The sequence below is a fragment of the Gambusia affinis genome, linkage group LG04 (assembly GCF_019740435.1).
Source record: "Gambusia affinis linkage group LG04, SWU_Gaff_1.0, whole genome shotgun sequence".
Taxonomy (NCBI): domain Eukaryota; kingdom Metazoa; phylum Chordata; class Actinopteri; order Cyprinodontiformes; family Poeciliidae; genus Gambusia; species Gambusia affinis.
Window position 1 is genome coordinate 31254605 of NC_057871.1, and position 18512 is coordinate 31273116.

At 36.8% G+C, this 18512-nt stretch overlaps 1 protein-coding gene across 2 annotated transcripts in view; it reads right to left on the reverse strand.

Annotated features, from left to right (window-relative positions):
* The window catches only part of LOC122829010 (protein sidekick-1-like), a 403194-nt gene that overhangs the window by 195976 nt on the left and 188706 nt on the right, over positions 1 to 18512 (reverse strand). For both annotated transcript variants that reach the window (XM_044113150.1, XM_044113152.1), the window contains 3 exons: positions 6571 to 6727; positions 3128 to 3234; positions 1327 to 1474 (listed from right to left, as the gene is read on the reverse strand). In XM_044113150.1, the coding sequence (XP_043969085.1) occupies positions 1327 to 1474; positions 3128 to 3234; positions 6571 to 6727 (412 nt within the window). The remainder of the gene's footprint in view (positions 1 to 1326; positions 1475 to 3127; positions 3235 to 6570; positions 6728 to 18512) is intronic.

Below are 18512 nucleotides of genomic sequence, written 5' to 3' on the forward strand. Positions count from 1 at the left end.
AATCTTAGCTTCACAGTTTTTCGGCATCTTTTCTCTGCCCAGAGCTAATTTGTTTTTATGTTTTTTCTGGTTTGGATCACAAAAATTTATGTAAGTTTCATGAGTCACATGCCTGAAGGCTATTGAAAATAAGTTGTAAGAGTGATACACGGCCTTTAACATGAAATGTGATCATTTATTTGATTATCAATATTTGACCACCTAATAATGAAAGAAATAATAAAAATAGTATCTGTTGGCTTAAACCTAGTAGTCCACAAATTTAGCATTGTCACAAGATGTTTTTTTTGTTTAGTTTAGTTTTGTTTCTTTTGCAATGAACCAAGACGAGGCTCAGTAAATATACTGGTCTGGCAGTAAACGCATACAGATTTTTGGAATGGAAACATAATTGCAGTTCACCATCAGTGAGCTCCATGAAGATACATTAAGGTGACAGAGGGAGAACTATTCAGTTTTATCCATATATAAACAGCAAAGTTAAAAAGATTCAGACTGTTCTAAAGAGGTTATGCATATGAAATGTGTAATGTGTATTAACAGTTACTTTTTTCAATTTTAGCAAGCAGTAATTGCACTTAGAGATAAGTTGGTTATCCCCAGTAGGATAACAAAAATGAGAGAAGGACTCAGTTTCAGCAAACAATTTCACTGAAGAGCGATTTCAAAATGGACACACACATTCCAAAATTCCACCAGAAAACCTTTCACAGCAGGTCTTTTTATCTGTCAAGATTACCTTCATTATTAAAGCACTGTGGTTATTATTCAGAAAAAGATATCTGCTAAGAAATAAAACACATTTGGAGGCATTTCAAAAGGAGCCAGACAATGCTATCAGACAAAGGACTAAAATAAATCTACATGAGACATCAAAGGACTCCGCACGTTTCAGTTGTACTAATTCATACAAAATAACATCTTCCTTGCAAACAAATTAATTTGCTAAGCTTCTAGATTAGATTAATAGAAAATTCAGTTTAATCTCTTCTTGATAATGTCCTTAGTCCATTGTAATGAAAATGGTCAGTTATCTAAACAGCTTATTATTCATGACAACTGCCATCCAACGACTTCCAGAGCACAGAAATTAATACAGCGCTGAGGGATGAGAAATACAAAATTCAGATTTTATCTAAAAGCTGTGTTTTGTTAGAGGCAAAGAGCACTCAAAAATATGCATGTCAGAGTAAAATTGTTTTAATTTAATTTAGAATTAATAAAGTCTTTTTGAAGTGAAGTTTTTATTTTTTGAATTGAATTGAAAAGCAGTATGAGCATGTGCTGGCGAGTGAGGAAGGAAAGAGTTAGAAAAAAATAACTTACAATCGGTTGTTGGGGATGATCTTATGTCCGTCTTTGTACCATGTCACCAGGGGTGGGGGGAATGAAGCCAGCGGAGGTGGGCTGATGATGACGGCTTGTCCCTGAGTCGCTGTCTTCCTCTGCTCCCCAGAAGCAAAATTTCCCAGAACTTGTAAAAAAAACAAAAAAGAGAAAGGGTTAACTCAGCATAGGAATGATATAAATTGTATTATTTATATATATACATATTATTCTTACAACTGTATTGTAAGAATAATATCTGCTTAGATTCTAACATTAGTGTATTTGTTGTTCTGGTAAATAACTTGAATGAATATAAGTGTTGTTAGTGTGCAGACAATAAAGGAGATTTGAAACAATTTTGAGCTTGACAATGCAATTTGTTTTCAAGATTATGTAAAATCCTTTGCAATATCACAAGTCATAATGCAATCTAATGTTTACTAATATCTACAGTAGGCCCCCATCTTTCTGTGGAACATAACTCCAGGAAAATGCAGCTTTAGAAGCTGGACTCCTTAGAGCACAGTTGTCAGACTCCAGTCTTGGAGGGCCACTGCCCTGCACCTTTTAGAGCTGCCTCTGCTGCACCACACCTGAATAGAATAATTACGTCATTAGCAAGGCTCTGGAGAACTGATCTACACAAGACGGAGATAATTAAGCCATTTCATTCCAGTGTTTTGTACCTGTGGCACATGCCGGTGTCCTGCAGTCTATTGCCCTTGAGGACTGGAGTTTGACATTCCTGCCCTTGAGCAACGATACTTGACATGTTTGCTAGGCAGCTAATCCAGGAGCACAATGAAGATAATGAAGATTGGAGATGTGCTAAGATTCTTTCCACTGTTTGTATTAATGCATATTGAGGTATATTTGTGTTTGACCAATTAGAATAGGCAGTTATAAGCATCTTAGGGAGGTCTGATGTATTTAAAATCCACATTCTAAAATAATTATTTTAGGATTTTAGAATGTGAATTTCCTTTTACCGCACTCATAAAGTGCATCAGCAATGCCACACAGTTGCTCTCAAAGCAAACAACTCCATAGGCAGTGAAACATCAGACTGAGTCTGTTTGACATTTTACATGTTAAGAAAAAAATTAAAGAAGGGTGGCATAAATAAGCCGCAAGGATATAAAGAATTTGCTTGATCAGTTAATGTCAATTCAGTTTATTTTTGTAGTGCCCACTCACAACAAATGTTGTCTCAAGGCACTTTACAAAAAAAATTAACTTCAATTCAGTCATACATACATTTAGATAAAGTTTCTATTTAAGCACAGAAACATCCATACATTCATTCCTCTTGGACAAGCACCTAGCACTTGTGTTGTCTTGTTGACTTTACAGCAATCCCTCATATTGAGCAGGCATCAACAAATCCTTACTGGTTGGTCAGAAAAAGCCTTGCATTTCTTGATTGCAAAAGAAAAAGAATTTAGGAGAAAGTCTCTGTTCAAAGTGAAAAATATATTCATAATGTATAATGTATTTTATTTTACTGGGTAAAATAATTCCCCACTGAAGTATGAATAAAAAGGAAAATGAAGGCCATAAATCTGGACTTCCATTAAAAAAATTCTGGGGACCCTTTTAAGATGAAATCATAGAAATGGGTTCTTGGATAAACGTTCCTCACCAGGTGAAAACAGACAGTTAAAAAGTTGCAAACATTATTCTATTGAAATCTTATTTAGCACTTGCCTATTAAGAGACTGCTGTAACTGCAGAGCGATGTAAACAGCTGCAATTATGAGTAGAGTTTAGATTAATGTGTGCATATTAATATACTTACAAGCAACGTGTACCTCAGCTCTCCTGTGTATTATAGCCCCCATTCTATTCCTCACCATGCACTGATACAAGCCAGCATCAGCCCTCTGCAGAGATGGCACAGACAACCTAAAGGACAACAGAGATAAAGAAAATAGCTCTGAGACTGAGTGCATTTCTCAGAATTGTGAAAAAATAATAACAAAGGGAAGTTTCTAGGAAATAGAAGGAGGTCTGTTTGGGCATTTGCATCCATAACCTTGATAGAGGAAATATATTGGCCCTGTGGTTGCTGGGTTGCATCTGTTTATGTTTTGTGAGAACAAACATATGTGGGTGCTTGAATATTTTGAGGTTTTTTTTTTTAACTGTGCCCATGTATTTCTTCCTGAGAAGGGTTGTTAATGAGGTTTTAATGCACAGCACCTCAGTAATGGAAGAGCTGGCATCGGATCTAGGTTGCTGCCATGCTGGACAAATGCACAGACACAAGCGCACATAGACACACACATGCACACAGAAGCTGGATAGACACAGTCAAACTGGACACCGCTTTGGGGCTCATTATGAATACCAGGACAGCCAAGTACTTAACTCCCAGGCTGTCGAAATGTGCTGCCAAAGTACACAAACACCAACACACACATAGACAAGCAGGCTTGCATGTACATCAAAGGCGCAGAGACAGCTTGAATCAGGAATGACACATTACGCAGCAACTCTAATCCAGAAACAGATTTTCATGTTGGAAGCTGTCTAATGCTGAATCTTTCCATCTCTGTCAGCCTGCCATTACATTCCAATTAGATATGTAAAATGGCTTTTAAGGCCATAAAATACAGCCACAGTTAGAACCAGATATTTACATACACCAAATAAAAAGACACTAACACATGTATTCTCACTGTTTGAAGTTAAATCTGACCAAAACTCTCATGTTTTAGTTCAGGTAGAGTTATTCAAATTGTGTTTCCTAAATGCTAGTAAATTTAGCAAGGATATTTTTTTGATTTTTTTTTGTTTGTTTGTTTGTTTTGTAACTTTCCTTGAATTCAATAGTTTGCATGCATTTGGCCAGTATCCAGGACAACATTTTAAAATGTCTGACTTGGGTAAAACCTTTTCGGTTACACACTTCTTTTTAAAATATTAACTTTATGTGAGTGTGACAAGAAGAAAGTTGAATTAAAGGCAAAGGACTCTGCTGTTTTTATTTATTTATTTTGTTTTCACAAAATATGTTTGAGAAATGACAACCGTGTAGAAACTAAGTACCCAGAGGCCATTCCCGGGTTGAATGAGCCTGAATGTCAACTTTTTGGTGTAGAGGTGGCCTTTTTTTAGTCTCTGTGTTGCAGAAAATTATCACTCAACATCATCCTGAAAACTGGACTTGATTTCACAGATTTTAATGTTGGGGAAGCAAAAGCTTTCCACCCCAGTTCTTTGAGAGTACCAGATATAATTAGATAAATGACAGATGTCAGTCACAACTAGTATGACAAAATAAGTTCAGCTGTTATATTTTAACTCATGGAGACTATTTTTGATCCTAATGTTACAATAGGTGGCCTAGTAATGACTTTGACTCCTCAGCACTGATCATCAACTGGGGAGGCCTGGAACATCTTCACCTGCAAGCACAATCCCCCAAATGTTCAATTATTAATTAGTCATGCCCTATAACATGCAGAAAGTCAAATGTAATCAAGAGTAATGATGGTAGAGAATCAGCAAGGAGAAGCACTCATGCACATCAAAGTAGATATATATATATATTTTTAGTTTAATCTTTTAGTCTATTTAAGAGTTTGAAATTTAAATTCTTTCTTGTAACACTGTGACACATGTATTTGAAAATACATGTACTGATTTTGTTTCTGCTAAAAAACAAACTGAAACCTTTCTTATTTTAATGAAGTTGTAAAGCGCCAATTCAAAAGCAAATGTCACCTCAAGGAACTTCATCAGACTTCATTGGCTTATTAATGTCTGAATCATATCGAACCAAAACAGTCAGATTTAATAAGGCCACAAATTATATTTAAGATTTCATTTTTATACATTTTAATTTCAGCTAATGGTAAAATACCAAAAAACGTCTTTAACTAACTTTTTCTAACTGACTGCATTGAATCAAGGGCTGCAGAAATCACTAATCCTGGTTAAACATGTTAATAGGAAGGAGAACCAGAGTCACTGGGCAAGACATTGTTTGAATGGGAAGGAAAACCAAAATGTGTTCATAAAATTACTCCAGTAGCTAGTCTATCAGATGTCTCATTAAAGAGACATCTAAACCACCACCGCAGGAGTATTTCTTTTGGAACAAAAGAGATAAGGCCGATAACATTTGGGATGACTACAGAAAAAAAATAAATAAATTAAACACATAAGGACGGGGCTAAGAGTACTTTCTATTGAGAGAAACTGCTAAATACAGAAGGAATTACAGATTCTGGAGTACTTTCCACACAAAGGGAAGAAAAAATATAAATATGAAAGAAATTCTCATTGGCAATGGAAGCACCTCTAATAAAAAGACACAGATAAACTTTAGTGCACTGATTAGGAATACTTTCGATGAAAAAAAAAAATCAAAAGATTAATGAGTTCATCTGGCAGAGATGAAGCTCACACAATTAGCATTAAAGTGTAGTGCAGTGGTTAACAGGAATATCAGTCACTGTGACTGATTATTTAAAAACTATTATGAAACAAAAGCTGTTAAAAATCCAAGTGAGTAAACAACATGAAGAAAGGAGAAACAAGAACGACAAAATGTATTCTTACAAGCAACTGAGCTATAAAGCACAACACAACTCGTTATCTTTGAATGTACATTGAAGTAGCACAAAAGCATAAAGGTAAAGTTATAAAGGTGAATCAGGCTTATAATATCAGCGTTGGCCACTCATTTTCACAGTACTTTGCCAATTCAGAACAGGCCTGACTCACCAAACTGAAGTGGTCAGAACACGGATAGCAGTCCAATGCTAAACAATGCCTCCTGGCTTAGACAATTGTCTGCCTACAAAATCTGGCTCAACCTTTTTCTCCTTCAGTGTGTATGCTTTCCCAAGATTCCTCCTCTTTCTGAATGATGAGAAAAACAATTTTGTTTCACAGCTGCAGTTTTGCCAAAAGGCACAGCTTAGCTTTTACCTCCAACTCACACTGGGACACGGAGACGGAGACAGAGGAAGAGAGGCAGAGAGTGAAAAGCAAAGAAATAACTCAGAAATATCGATTGATGTTACTCCTCTTTTCCCAATGCATAATATACATATTCTCATGGTGCAAATGCAACTGTATTAATCAATTTTTAGAATTCGGTACTACTGTTTAAAAGCTCTGACTTTCTCCAACTTATTAAAAATGACTACAAAAATAGTTGGAAAGAAACATGCATTCCAGGATTAGAGAGAGAAATCAATACCAGAAACATGAAAACCAGAAACTGACCTGTATTGTGGTGTCCAGTCTGTGATGTTAGTGTTGTTCAGAGTCCAACGGTACTGCAAAGGCCAGCTGCCTCCAGCTGGGCAGGTCAGCACCAGCCTGTTTCCCTCCAGCACCACCTGCTGCCCCCGTTCTCCTCCTTGCAAGTAGGGAGCAACTTCTGATGAACACAGAGAAACATATAAAGGAACGTAGGTACGTTGCTGTGTAGATCCGCTTTGGTTATTCAGCACAAAATAGGATATTTAGACTGCATTAATAAATAAGGAAACAAAACAAAAGTTATATTTAGCGTAACCGATGGCAGTCAGACACAACACAATGCACAACTTAGTATTCTAATAGTTATAGTTATAGTATAGTTATAGTAGTATAACATTTAAAAAACAGTAATTATTTTAAGCTTTCATGTTCTTTGATTTGCCTATCATTATTATTATTATAGTTATTAATAATAATGTCATTAAGACATCGCCAGGACAAGCATTTTGAGAAAACAAATTAATGGATTACTATTATTATAATTTAAATATTACTAGTCCTATATAAAAAATATTTAACATCAACATAGAAAGCATTTGGATAAAGAAAATTATTCAAACAGGACTTTTAAACAAAATCAGAATTGTCAAAGATTTTTGTTATTACATTGGTCTTTGTTTATTAGCACTTTTTCTTCATCAGAATAAAATAAGAAAAGGTAAATATTTGAAGTTGTGCATCATTACACTTTGGTACTAGGTTATGTTTAATTCATTAGACATACATTAGGACTACGTACATAAGATGAAACAATGCATGAGCAGACAAAAGGACGCAGCAATATAATGACCTTTTGACCATTTTATTATTATGACATACCAGTTTTACCATATTTTTGCATGTAGTTTCGGAATAGAATCCAGCTTTTCCCCTTGTGTATTATAGTATTATAAGCCTGGCAGTCCGCCAAGCTTTACTAGCACCCCTGCCAGGGTAAGCATTGCTCATCTTTGTTTTTAGGAAAATAATAATTTAAAAAATATATAAATATATATATATATATATATATATATATATATATATATATATATATATATATATATAATTCCCTTCTCACCCACCGCGGGTGGTGATTCTTCTTCCTCTTAGCTCGGGTCCTCTACCAGAGGCCTGGGAGCTTGAGGGTTCTGCGCAGTATCTTGGCTGTGCCTAGGACTGCACATTTCTGGACTGAGATGTCTGATGTTGTTCCTGGGATCTGTTGTAGCCACTGTTCCAGTTTGGGGGTGACTGCCCCGAGGGTCCCGATGACCACAGGCACCACTGTGGTCTTCACCTTCCAGACCCTCTCCAGTTCCTCCCTTAGGCCCTGGTATTTCTCTAGTTTTTCATGCTCCTTTTTCCTGATGTTGCAGTCACTTGGTATTGCCACATCCACCACAACGGCTTTCCTCTGTTGTTTATCCACCACGACTATGTCTGGTTGGTTCGCCTCACCATATATATATATATATATATATATATATATATATATATATATATATATATATATATATATATATATATATATATATATATATATATATATATATATATATATTCTTTTTTTAATTTTATTTAAGCTGGACTGTAAGCATCTCTTTTACTCTCAGCATTTCACTTTATTCCTTAAAGATACATTTATAGCTGATGCATTTAAAGCCAGAGCACAGACCAATCACACTGCTAGTGCCTCTGCTCGTTGCCTCACATGGCACCACATTGATCTCTGTAGTTAACTTTAGCACGGTTTGTGCACGCCTCCTTTCACTCAAACTGGACACAGGCTGACCTGTATGGAAATTTACATGGAGAACTCCACATCAAGGCGAGCGTTTAATCCGCACCACCTTAGCTCTGGTTACGCAGCTCTATCTGAACCGCAGGAATAACTTGTAGTGGCGCCTTCAGAGGTGCGTGTTGAGGAACGGTGAGCATGATTTATCTTTGTGAAAAAAGAATTATGTATGCTGTTTATATCTCAACACATGGTTCTATCTTTCCTGTTAAGTTTATGTATGTGTTCCTGGTTGGCCAGTGGTTAAGAAACCACTGCTAACCACTCATCATGGAGGTTCAGCCCAGTGAGGAGCTTTCGCACTCGCCTCATAGTTATGCCTTACGCTGGTTTAATATTATTTTATTATTATTTTTCCGGTTACACGATCCATCAAACCATATCAAATGCTTTGTCCACTTAGTCATGTGTGCGGTCGCGATGGGATCTGAGAAACTTGCCCCTTAGAATTTGAGCAACCAAAACAGTTTCTGTGGCGCCTATTAAAAACTCAACAGACACAAAACGGAAGAGCTACAAAAAGCCACATTAGCAGCATTAAATTAAATCTCCCATTTGTTGTGCATCTTTGCGTGCAGTGCACCGGATTTAACTCATCATGCAGGGCCGATCCAAGGCTGTATGAGACCTTGAGCCGAATTTGATTTAGAGGCCCCTTCTGCTGCTAAAAACATAAGCATCTCTAACAGCTACAGTGTTAGTGAAATCTGGGAGATGGGGAGTAGTTTAATTGGCCATCCTAAAAAGCAATCAATTATAATTGTAGCTTACTAAATTGTATTTGTGAATAAACAGAGCTCAAAGTCAAAGATTAAACTCACAACATCAGATTGTAGCTGTAGTAACAAAACAAGATAACTATGAATATTGTTCTTTGAACTTTTGCAAAGTATACATGCCTGCTCCTTAAAATCTTAAATTTAAATGTTAAACAATTTAAAATCTTTTAAAAATTATTTGCTGGAACCATTAAATCAAATTTAATAACATTGATAATCTCAGTAAACAAAAGTTACATTTTTATACATGTGATCTGTGTTAAAATATTATCATTTATGGTACGACAACAAACCTGTCGAAAAAGGCAGGGTCACCAAAACTCACAAAACAGGCAAGGAGGGCATCAATTGCAGAGGCAGCACAGAGACCAAAAGAAAACGTGAAGGAGCTGCAAAGTTAATGAGCAGAGACAGAACTGTCTGTCCATACAACCACAGTAAGCCATATATATGGAGGGAACTGTGACCAAAACTTAACTTTTTTAGTCACCAAGGAAACCACTATGTCTGACACAAAATCAACAAATCTCATCACCCCTAGAACTCCATTCTTCCAGTGAAACATAGTGGTGGTAGCAGCATCATATTGTGAATCTCTTTCAGCAGAGGGAACTGCAAAACCTGTCTGAGCTGATGCTAAAAACAGGGATATTATTGAGCAAAATCTGTATCAGTCTGTCAGTGATTTGAGACTGGGACGGACTGTCACCTTCTGACACGTTCAAATGTTTCACGTATGTTCTGAAAATGAAACGATGCAAACCCTATAATAATTCATTTAATTCAACACCCTGGCCCTGCTAACCCCCTGAATAGAATCTTCTGATTAGCCTGTTGAAATCAACTTGGCCAGCCTTGCAAGACACATCTGCAAAATGGCTCAGCTGCACCAGCTCTCTAAACAATGCCATCAAGTCTTTAACTTCTGGCTCAGGTGCTCAGAGCTGGCTCACCATCACACAATACACTAGCATCATGGCAAAAGAGCTTGTGCACAGCAGCAAGGGTACTGGATCTCTCAACAGGTCAGGATTAACTGGAAAATCAGCAGCATGTGAAAATGTGTTGTGGCTTTAAATGTTTCATTCATACAGAAAAGTGTGAATACTAAAGTGAGCTCCATGTAGTTGACAAGTCAGGGACAGTTTTATTTCTCCCATCATCCAACTCATTGCAGCTTAAGCCATAAATTTCCCCCAGGCAAATTTGGTCCGCAACATGTTTTCAGACATACCTACATGCTCAACACATCTGTGAAGTCATTCAAAAAAAAAAAAAAAATATATATATATATATATATATATAAGTGATGTGCAGGTGAGGTGGTCAAAATCAGATATACAGTACAGACCAAACGTTTGGACACACCTTCTAATTGAATTCAGTACTGTACAAATTTAGACCACCTGCATGTTATGGCTGTTTCTGATCGCTCCTCAGCACACGAAACACACACAGTAGGTGACAAAAGACACTGTAGGGTTAGGGTTAGGAGGAGCATGCTCTCATTGAAAGCCAGCCAGTGGAGTTAGCCAAAGGTTGCGCAATCCCAGGTGAGGCTCAGCTGGCTGCTGCCTCACTGGCTTCGCTCCCGAGTATTGGAATGGGGAATTTAAATACTCGGGAATGCAAAAATTCAGCAATTTTGAAAAAAAAAAAAAAAAAAAAAAAAAATATCTAAATTGGTTAATCTAAATAGAAAATAAGTACTTTACAGTATAAATCACATGGTGATTATAGCAATATAAATTATTTTATTATTATAGTTCTCCATTATGACAGGTGAGGCTCTGCCTCATTTGCCTCCCCTGACCGCACGTCACGTGTGGGGCAGGGATTTCATATATATATGAAATATATATATGAAATCCCTACCCCACAGTTTGGGTTAGACATTTTATTTCAATATTGGTTTCTGATCAGTATGTGTCGTAACTTTTCCACCTTACGCAATTAAAATAAGTGAATTTGCAGGAGTCCTACTCCATTACTTCAGGGCCAGGAGGGCATTCTTGTAGCAGTCACATCAAAGAACTGGCAATGTTAAATTGAGAAACTCAAACGCTGTCCCATTTTTTACTGAGTAATGGAGAAAATGAATGTTTTTTCACTTGCTCTCAGTGTGTTATGCTCATGATTGGTGGAAACTCGCCAAATACAGAAGTGAAATGAAATGAAAACAACTTCTAATAAAAGGAAATTTAAAATTAAACCAATGCATGTTGGTTTCCAGTCCAAAAATGCACTAGTAATTTATTTTTCACTTTCTTATTGGAGACTATAAAATTATTTAAATTAAATGATGTTGATTAAATCATTCCAAATGGTAAAATTATCTAGTTAAATGTATTGTGTTACTTAAGACTGTAAGACATTTCTTATATCATCAAAATAATGGAATTTCTGTTTTTGTGCAAGTTCAGAATTTTTATTTTTCTTATGTGTAAGATTTTTTTGTTTTTTAAGACTGATGGATGTCCTCTCTGTGTGTTAGAGGCAAGTGTTCAATCCCAGTGTCTTTTTCTTCAGTGTTGCAAGGATCAGATAAATATCTAATTTGGTAATTACAGTGGTAACTGAGTAATATTGCTAGCTCTGCTTCAGGCACTGTATTAACTGGGATAGAGATCAGGGTTTTTTTTTTTGTTTTTGTTTTTTTGTTTCAGCTGATTGGTGAGATCCTTTTGATGGCAGCCAAAGCAGTGGGCACAGCAGCTATGCTACCTTAAGTATTATATTGAATTACTTAGAGTAGTATTGGCACAATGTTGGTGTACTTCTTTGATTATCACTTTATAGCGATGTCCAAACGAGCAACTCCAGCCCCATAATGTGTTATTATGATAAAAAATAAGCAACAAGAATCTCACCACAGACGTTTCGTGTTAGCTCCAAATAGTCAGACAGCTCTCACATCCCATTACTACACAATCAGGGGCATGCTTTGTTTATGCAGCTTTAACCATAACACACAGACTCTGTTGGAAGGACCCTGACTAAATATTTTAATAGTATGGTGCTGGTTTGGATGGATGGATGGATGGATGGATGGATGGATGGATGGATGGATGGATTGTTGGATAGATGGATGAATGGATGGATGGATGGATGGATGGATGGACGGATGGATGGTGCTGGTTTAGTCCAGTGCTTCAAGCCAGCTACCTATGGAGACTGTGGCTCATTAAGTCAAGTAGATATCTTGCAACAGAAAAGGCAAGGTGTTTAACTGCAAGTTACCTACAGACCTGCACTGCATATCAGTGGATAAATGTGTGTGTATTTGAGTGTACAAATGGGTGAATTTGGCTCTAGTGTTAAGTGCAGTGAGAGGCTATATAAGGTTGGGCTATCAGCTAACTCCAAAATGCATAAGCTTCACAAAAATATTGTTCCTAAAATTTTGGTAGTAAAATCAACAAAACCTCATGATGCATCTCCTTAAAAGGAAAGGTTATCCCTTCTCATTGATGTAGAATATTTCTAACCACCCCCTGTTATATCCATCATACCACCGATTCAAGCTGTCAATTAATAAGTTAATCTGTAGTTTATTGATATTATGGTGTCAATCGACTTATGAATAAATGATAAGCAGCCATGTTCTTAAAAACTAGAGTTTTCTTTTGCAACAAGAGGGTCAGCCACCTTTTCATGACATGAAGGGAAACATTTTTATAATATTCAAAATATTAGCACATTTTTGTGCCCACTGTAGGCTATTAAGAATTGACTAAGTAAACAGGCAATTTTGATTTTGTCACATTAAAACAAATGACAACGCTTTTCAGGACTCTTTACATGACATCAGTCATTCCCATTCACAATAATACAAGCATTCGCATGCTGATGATGAAGATATAAAGACCATCCCTATAAATCTGCCAGAACAGATATAACTGTCTCATCCTCCCTCCGATGAGGGAGGTCAATGACGTTTGCTTTAAAACTGTCTGTTAGTAACAGACAGAGAAAAGCAGAAATCAAAAGGGGCAAGGTCATCTAATAGTAACTATCAGATGTTGCCTGTTTAAACTCAGTCACTGAAGCATAAAGCTGTCGCCTTCTGCTTTCTCACAAGCAGCAGTATTCAACCACCTGTCTGTCTACCAGAAGCCCCCCCGCCTTCACTTCTTGCCCCTCAGTCTGTCTTTGTCAGAGTCTGCAGTAGTTCAAGGTTTGCTCCCACTCTGTTTCCTCAGGAGGAAGGTTGCCTAACGGACAGTTTGGCCTTCACAATGTCCCAGGAGAGTCAAGAGGCAAACATGCACCATTACACTACTCAAATACACACTTCTACTCCTGCCACATTACATGTGTCTCCTCTCTCAAACTGATCTCACAAAGCTTTTTAGGCAGATTCAAGGGAGGAATTCAATTTGCCAGGGAGATGAGCACTGTGATAGAGGGCAGAGGGAAGAGGAGGTGGATAAAAGGATGGTAAAAGGAGCAGGGCTACTGCTCTAGGGCTGATAGTCCACCCAGATCCAACCTGCCTACTCTGCTATTTGTCCCTCTCCACTTTCATGGTTCAGTAGATGAGTGGTGGAAAAATAGGCTTTAGATGACATGTCTTTTACTAATGGGACATAAAAATCATTATTCTTACACTGTGCTGCGTTGAATACACCCAAAATTAATCATAAAGTGCACGGCAGCGCTGTGGTGAAAGAGGAGTATGTGAATGTTTTTCCTCTGGGCCCAGCATGAGGTCAAGGTGCCGGCTAGCGAAATGAATAAAAAGCTTGTTTTTTGTTCTTTTTTTAAAGCAGCAAGACTGAAACATGGTCAAAAATTTGTATGTGTGGTCCAGTTTGCGTTCAAACATGCAGAGGGACCCCTGTGGTGTAAATGCATTACAGAGCACCAACATAATAGCGAGAGAAATTGTGGCAGGAATGAAAGAAAAGATTGAGTTGTGGATTTCACTCCTGCCTGGTTAATTATTGGACCAGTGTGTATTTTGGCACTGTATGGCTCGCTGGTGTACGTGCATGTCAGGTCATAAACAGGGTCACTCATTCCAGAAAAATCACTTTATCTTCATAGAACTGAACCCCTGCTGTGAGACAAGGCTGGTAGAACTGAAGATAGTCTATGAATACTGATTGAGGGAGTTGGCTGTCTAACTGCTAAACTCACACAAACTCAAACTTCACCCCATCTTTCTGACACATGAAGTTGAGGGGGGAAAAAAAGAACCAAATCGCTTCCTTTCATAAATCATTTTTCTATCAATAAGTGGAGGAAGTTCCGTGGCTAAGCATTTTTCCCCCACGCTAACAGGAGTCTATTTGGTTATCAGGGTGCAAATGAGTTCTATTTCTTTTTAATCTAATAAGTCTGCCTCCACTTATTTTACCAGGCATTTAAAATCTCTTAATTGAATTGATAGTGTGTGAGTCGAGAGGAGGAATTTCGAGTTTAGTTTCTAGCATGTTGCTGCCAGTCAGATTTGAAGAGTGGGAACATAAATTGTTCATTAAATGAACAAGGTGAGGTATATGTGCTCAGAATTGTGAATTGATTTATCCTTTAAGGATTCAAAATTACCACTGTGGAATACAGCGATACACTAATAACATATCCATAATTAGCAAAGGACAAAAGTTTTTTGTAGTAAATATTTAATTAAATCATAAATTTCTGTAGTAAGAAAGATTGTCCAACATAGGCAGAGTCCAATATTTGACGCTACTGAAACTTGTCATCTGAGTCGAAATGATAAACATCGATACTTTGAAGTCATTATTTACTGTTTTATATTATATATTTTTTAAGATAAATAAACAGCTGGATGGAACATATGGAAACTGGCACATGGACTCAGGTTTATAACAAAACATTAGACACTGTATTAAAATGTACACCAAATATAATAAATTCTGATTTGTTCCATTGGTAAATATTAGAACAATATTTATCAATGTAATATAACAGGTCAAATTCTCAATAAAAATACAAAGTCTTTGTCTGTTCCAGCAGCATATCATTACGACCAATGGCCTAGTAGTGTGTTTGTCCTGCATTTATTTTAGACATGACTTTAGTTGCCAATGTGATGCCTGAAGGTATATGTAGTATCTGGCTCAACACTGCTAGTAGCAGATTCTTTAAGTCCTTTAAGTTGTGAGTATGGGCCTCCATAAATTTGACTTGTTAGTTCACGCCTCCAGCAAGCAATTATTCCTCAATAAACAAGGGCATGGGCGCATGTTTATATGAAGGAAAGCATAACACCTGGGGCAGGTTTTTACTAGGTCACAAAGATGCTTGATTGGATTGAGAGCTGAGAAATTTAGAGGCAAAAGCAACACCATAAATTTGTTGTGCTTCTCAAACTGTTCTTTAACCACTTGGTTAACCACTGTTTTGAAGAAGATACAATTATCCTCCTGTAATGGACTCATGTCTCCCCCACCAGATGCCGCCCTGTTGTCCATATGAGAAACTGCCACTGCTCATGACAAATATAGCAGTAGGATAAATGCTGGCACTAAGCTACTTAATTTAAAGATTTATATAAAGACCTCCTAGTGCCTGTAATCAAACTTTTTAAATTTTCTAAGCCAAGTCTATCATTTAGCTAAGCATTTCACAAAAGGGCAGCAGTTCTTTGCACAATGACAAAAGTGTAAACCGAATATATCCCAACCCTAAGAATGATTTCCTGGAGCATAAGGCTTAGATAGCTACAGACAAGTCCAAATATAAGGTCAAGATTAGGGCTAGGCCATATCATTTCATTCCCGATAATACCAGTAAATAAAACTTGTCCGGGGAAATAAATTTGAATGCAATACACTAATTTCATAGAACAAATATATTACCCCATCACACATGCAGCAATATTCAAGTTGTATAGGTGAAGGAAACATGACTGAGCCATCTTAAAAACTAAGAAGCAGTTGGTCATCTGAAACATCTGTTTTACAGTCTGCACTAAACTAAATTTCACAGAATTTGCTGATATTATCTGATAAGGTATAGATATACAGAAGCTTCAGTAGTGTTTTGATTACTGTAGCTTCCTTATATCTTTTACTTGGTTACATGGAGCTCCTCACAGAAAGAATGAATCATTTAGCCACGGTGAAAAAACCTTCTGAAACACCAACATCACCCCAAAAAATAAATAACTCGAAGCTTAGTGCAAGGTTCAGGGACACAAAAGCTGTAAATTAAAATACAGAAAAAGACTAAGTTCCTAACTTCATTTTCAAGTTATGAACTCAGTTATAGACCTTTGTTCAAGAAAATGAACAAAGTTCCTGATTATTAGGAAGTGTACATAAGCTCTTACTGTTTGCAGTGTTTTTATGTCACATGTATTTTGGCATTGAGATTTTTTAAGAGGAAGATTTCCTCTTAAAAGTATGAAACAAGATTCTTAGTTTTGCACATAATGTTTGTGTTAAAAAAAAATAAAAAATAAAAAAACAACATTATGGAAAACACTTAACGTCATGTAAGGCTAATATACTGTTGAACTACAAGAGTTTAATTTGTGTATTGATTTCAGGCAGTTTTTTGTCAAATTAATTTCCATTGCTATTCATCTGTTTTGTATTTTCTTTGACACATTAAATATATTGTGTGATTTTGTATATAATATATGAATATTTTAATGTGACTTTATACAGGAAAATAAGAAAAATAAATATCTAAGAAAAGCAGAAAATATAGTATATTATTTGTGATATTATTCTCGAGGTATTCAAAATTTTGTGATATAATCTTTTGGCAATATACCCATTCCTAGTCAAGACCATGAGACATTTGCACAAGTTGCACCAGCAGATAAATTAGAGGAAACAAAACAGATATCTCAATTAAGGGCTTTTTTAATGAGAATAAAACTCATCATTTAAAACAAAGCTTCATAAAAATTTTAATCAACCAAGCTGCATTAGGTGCATAAAGAGCTGGAGTAAAGCAAGCCTTGAAGAAATGAGGTGAATAGCTGTGCCTTTGAGCTGAAATCTGATGATTACAAAGTAACTGGTTAAATCCCTTTACATTCATCCATCTGAAACATGTTGACAGCAGCCTTTATTCTGGACATACAAATCAAACATGTTTAAGGTCATTTTAATGAGAGCAGCGTGCAGCAGCTGGATCAAACAAAAAATATCAAACCATTAGACTCATTAACCACTGCACACTGTAGGTTTTTATCTCATAAATGTCAACACCAGCTGCACAGTTTTTCTTGACTTGACCAGTTTTGGGTTCTAAATCAGGCCACGGATCAGCCCCAGGGTCAGGAGAACACCCACAATCCCCCAACCTCCACTCCCCGTCTTTATTTTTCACAGATGTTCACCAGAGAAGAATAAAAGGGAGTCTTCTTTCCAAAGAGGACATCAGTTCAACAGTGAAAGCCTGCTGCCTTTGATGATATTGATTAAATGAAAGTGAACGTAGCTTCCTTACTGATTTTCAGGAGGCCTTAGCTGAACTGTATGAATGTCAGAGTGCAGAGATTCAAACTACCACAGTGTAGAAATATTACTCTTGGAGAGTAATATCCAAGGTATTACTCTTGGATATTAGAGTAATACCTTGGACTCCAAGGGAGAACCACATGTTTACTCTGCTTTATCAGTTGATAGTATTCAGAACGTACAGTGAATGTTAAATTTTGTCAGGGAGTTTAATGCATGACTTTTCAAGTTTTGATTGAGTTTTAACAAGCCCCCGGACTTCCTTTCCTGCTGCGACATCCAATCACAGCTCTGGACCCCCCGAGCTCATCCCTGCCTGCTCCAATCATGGTTACCTAAAGCTCTGACTGATGGGTGTCTGTGAGGAGCTGGCAGATGACTGACTGATCCTGATGTGCTGATTGGCACATGTCAGACGAGGAGACATGTTGCCAACAGGCTCAGACACACACAAACACAAAAATGTATTGAAGCTGAAGAGTCAAACCCTGAATACAGAATCCAAAGTCAGCATGTTTGACTTTGCCTTTCAGTTTTGCTTCTATTTCTACGATTTACAGCAGATTCCTAAACAAAGGATTGTCAATGACAACCTATTCAGCAGACAGGTTAATTGTTTTTTCTGTCTTGTTTCACTGTAACATTCCTATGGACTTTATCAAAGTACAGCAGTACTTGTAAAGAAAACAAATTTGTTGAGGTAACTGTATTGGCTTTGGCCTTCTGCCAGTCTGGCCTTTGTTCTTCTACTGATTGGCCAGCGCCACATTCTCTTTAACATTAGCAAGACGGATTTTAATCAAAGCTGTGATTGGTCATTAAAATGTCATTTTACCACCTTCTCTGGCATTTAATAATGTCAGCATAATGATATGAGTACACATAACTGCATATGTAGAT